General features: G+C 34.4%; 2 protein-coding genes across 2 annotated transcripts in view; both read right to left on the bottom strand.

The window, feature by feature from the left end:
* LOC108693016 (cyclin-dependent-like kinase 5) overlaps window positions 1-2,346 on the bottom strand; it is a 3,353-nt gene extending 1,007 nt beyond the window's left edge. Inside the window, exons 1-6 of the mRNA XM_018201652.1 lie at window positions 2,059-2,346; window positions 1,770-1,858; window positions 1,307-1,500; window positions 1,008-1,095; window positions 673-844; window positions 306-517 (exon numbers count right to left, since the gene is read on the bottom strand). Coding sequence (XP_018057141.1) covers window positions 306-517; window positions 673-844; window positions 1,008-1,095; window positions 1,307-1,500; window positions 1,770-1,858; window positions 2,059-2,095 — 792 coding nt within the window. The 5' untranslated portion in view covers window positions 2,096-2,346. The remainder of the gene's footprint in view (window positions 1-305; window positions 518-672; window positions 845-1,007; window positions 1,096-1,306; window positions 1,501-1,769; window positions 1,859-2,058) is intronic.
* A 728-nt stretch (window positions 2,347-3,074) lies between these two features.
* The window catches only part of LOC108692920 (histone PARylation factor 1), a 2,359-nt gene continuing 1,825 nt past the window's right edge, over window positions 3,075-3,608 (bottom strand). Inside the window, exon 5 of the mRNA XM_018201496.1 lies at window positions 3,075-3,488. Coding sequence (XP_018056985.1) covers window positions 3,184-3,488 — 305 coding nt within the window. The 3' untranslated portion in view covers window positions 3,075-3,183. The remainder of the gene's footprint in view (window positions 3,489-3,608) is intronic.

Consider the following 3,608-nt stretch of genomic DNA (forward strand, 5'->3'; position numbering starts at 1 on the left):
GAGAAGAAAGTTATTTTCGATCAAAGCATATCTTAATGTTTACAAATTAGTAATATTTATGTGTGAATATACAAATACAATTCTATACTATGCGTCGATTCAGTTTATCGAATTCTAAACAATATTATAAACTGAAATCTCACACTTACTGAATTGTTGATTTAATAATAATGCTAGCATCTTTAAAACCTACCCTGTAAATAACTTATTGCAAAAAATATCACTTCAGAATCCGAACTTGGATTTCTCTGAATTTATGTTTCGCAATTCTATTATTTCAATGATTAAAGTAAACAATAATTTACCTGGAGTAAGTCTTTGCCTCTTGAAGTGAGTTTAGGTGTAACCTGTGCCAGTCCTTGCGTGGGATGGTACTGCGGGAATGGTTTGTAATCAGGAAGTGTCGTTAAATCTGGCCACGTTTCTTCAGTTGGTGTGCCTAACATTTTGAATATTCTTTTCAACTGATCATCTACATCCGATCCAGGAAAAAGCGGTCTACCGGCGTTCGCTAATTCTGTATCATGAAAACAAAATATCGATATTTTATTCTTTATATATTACAGATTCGTAAATATTTATGCATAATATTGATTATAAAAATATTGATTATAAAAAGTTTTGCCAATTTACTTTTTAATTCTTAAAAGAAAAAGATTATGGGACAATTACCGGCGAATATGCATCCCGCGCTCCACATATCAATGGACGTTGTATATAATTTCGCTCCGAAAAGAACATCTGGGGGACGGTACCATAATGTAACAACTTCTGCTGAGTAACATTTTACAGGGATACCAAATGCTCTTGCTAATCCAAAATCAGCGAGCTTCAACTCCCCGTTCTGTAAATAATTCTCTGATTTAATAGACAAACATAATAAAATAGTTATATATAAGAAATTTTCTCTGCAAAAAAAATATTTATCTAAATATTTATCTAAATATATTATAAAAGAATTTTTGTAAAAATATTCAAATATAAAAATTTAGTAACTGCATTTTTACCTTGTTGATGAGTAAGTTTTGTGGTTTGAGGTCTCTGTGTAAAACATTACGGCTATGACAGAATGCTAGTCCTCTTAACAATTGATATCTGAAAGGAATGACGTAAATCTTTTTATCAATCTTTCTTTATGGAAAAATATTAGACTCATGAAAAAACTATTGAAAATAATGGAAATTATTGGAAAATTATTTGAATCAAATATTGTAAACTGTTCCAATAATTTTTTTACTGATCCAATAGTATTTTTCTACAAAAAGTTAACCACAGTGGGATGAAATTCAAGAAACAAACATCTTACAAGAATGATTTAACGACGTCCAAGTCAATTTCTCCATTTAGACTATCAAAATACTTCTTAAGATCCTGATCACAGTGTTCAAATACCAAGGTGAGCTTCTTGTCGCTGTGTAGCACATCGTAGAGACGAACTATATTTTTATGCTTGAGTTCCTTCAGAAGACAGATCTCCCGTAGAGCTGATGATGGTACACCCTTGGATATAAAGAGCACACAAGCGATAAGACGCTGTTATCAAGGAGATCGCGCTGGCCTTCGTCGTGAAGATTTATTTTCGACGCGACACGAGGCGAGCGACGCGTTATAAATAAAGTACGCGAGCGATCGATTAATTAGATTAATCGGAACGTCGGCAAAACGTGTCGCGGCAAAACAGCAGGTGGGGATTGCGATGAGGGGGATTCGTGCGAAAGAGAAGAAAAAAAAAGAAAGGGAAAAAGATAGATCGGATAAGCACTACCTACTTCATCATCATCGTCCAGTCGCACCCGCTTCAGCGCGACGATTTCGTGCGTCTCGCGATTCTTGGCTTTGAACACGGTGCCATAAGTGCCTGGAAATTAAAAAAAAAAGCGAGTCGAAAATTTAATGATATATGGTCTTGCGTTGTGTGTTGACAGAAAGAGTGTAGCACAGATGAAGAGGACATGACGCACACCGGGAAACGACGAGTCGCGGCGCGTCGCCAGACGACGATACTGCGTCGCCGGACGACGTTTATTCCCCGCAATTTCAACCGCAAACGGCGCTCACCTTCTCCTATTTTTTCGAGCTTCTCATACTTTTGCATATTTTTGCTGACCACGGGCGGAACGCGCACGCACGCACTGTCGCGCACAGTGTCACGCCACTGCACACCACTGCGCGTTCGTGGCACGATGAACGTCAAACACTCGAAACTCGAATTGACTCAAATGCACCGTGGAGCACTGTGGAGTAATGTGGAGTGTGGTTGTGGTGACTGAACACTCTGACATGCAGTGCTGCCAATCTCACTGTCGGATGCTACCAATAGATTTGTTCGCGTTCTGTGCTCTTTGTACACTTAATATCTTCGCTTCTCAACGTCCAAATAAATATCTCATTTTAAGTGTAAAAATTGTTGAGGATTTCAAATAACGCGAACAGAACTCTGGATATATAAAAATATATGCGATATATTTTTTAATATAATTATTAATTTTCTCAGATTAAATATTATTTTATTTTCTATTTTTGTCATATATAATTTATAATTTTTTTCTTTATTTTGTCAGTGAAAAATATTACATTTGCATTTTGATTATTTCATAATTATCACTGCTCGCTTTATAAATATCATCCTAAAAAATTTTATTTAAATTTAAGATATTGAAAATTTTTAGGAGAGAGAGATATATGAATTTTCAAAGTAATTACATTTGCACACGCATAACATATATCTTATACATACAAAATGGAATAATTTGTTTGTAGCAAATAAAAAAAATCATGATTATAAATGAGCAAAAAATAAAGTTAGAAAAAAATTAATACATATTTATTCAAATTTATAATTAAAGTAATCAAAAGTTGAGTTTGTTACTCCCACACGTTCCATTGGAATGGAAGCAGCGAACTCGTAATCTTCAATTTACTTATAGATTGAATAAATATGTATTAGTTCTTTTCATTTTTTGCTCGTTTATAATTTTGATTTTTCTTCATTTGCTTAAATACACGCGAGTCTTATCTTATATTTAATTATTATCTTATTTTTAATTATCTTATTGTTTATTTTATTTGTAACATGACATCAGTTTTCTAAAAAGACTATAGTCAACATGTATGATGTGTGTGATCAGTTTGATTAAAAGAAATATGTATCTATGTGTATAACCGTCTTTAAATGTTTTTTTTTTAAATTATACTTAATTCACAATCCTTCTTCCTGTTCTTCAAATGTGCTTCAAGTATTTTTAATAACTGTGGCCTTTTTAAATGAGTGTAAGCGATAAATAGCATTTCCAGAGCTCTAGTTTGTACGTGAATGCAGCCATTCGAGAAGAGATCGTGTCCTAGTTCCAAGCAAGTACCGAAGTCGCATTCATCCGCGGCTATCGTCGCTAACCTTACGATTTCATCGAGCTTCGCGATCGGCATTTTTCTATCTTCCGGAGTAACAGCTTCCTCTATCTGCTTCAATGTCTTTTGTAAATCATCTATAACATACATGAGACATTTATATTAAATCCATTACGTAATGTGTGTGTGTGTGTGTGTGTGTGTGTGTGTGTGTGGGTGTGTGTGTGTGTGTGTGTGTGTGTGTGTGTGTGTGTGTGTGT

This window comes from Atta colombica, unplaced genomic scaffold (genome assembly GCF_001594045.1).
Source record: "Atta colombica isolate Treedump-2 unplaced genomic scaffold, Acol1.0 scaffold83, whole genome shotgun sequence".
NCBI lineage: Eukaryota > Metazoa > Arthropoda > Insecta > Hymenoptera > Formicidae > Atta > Atta colombica.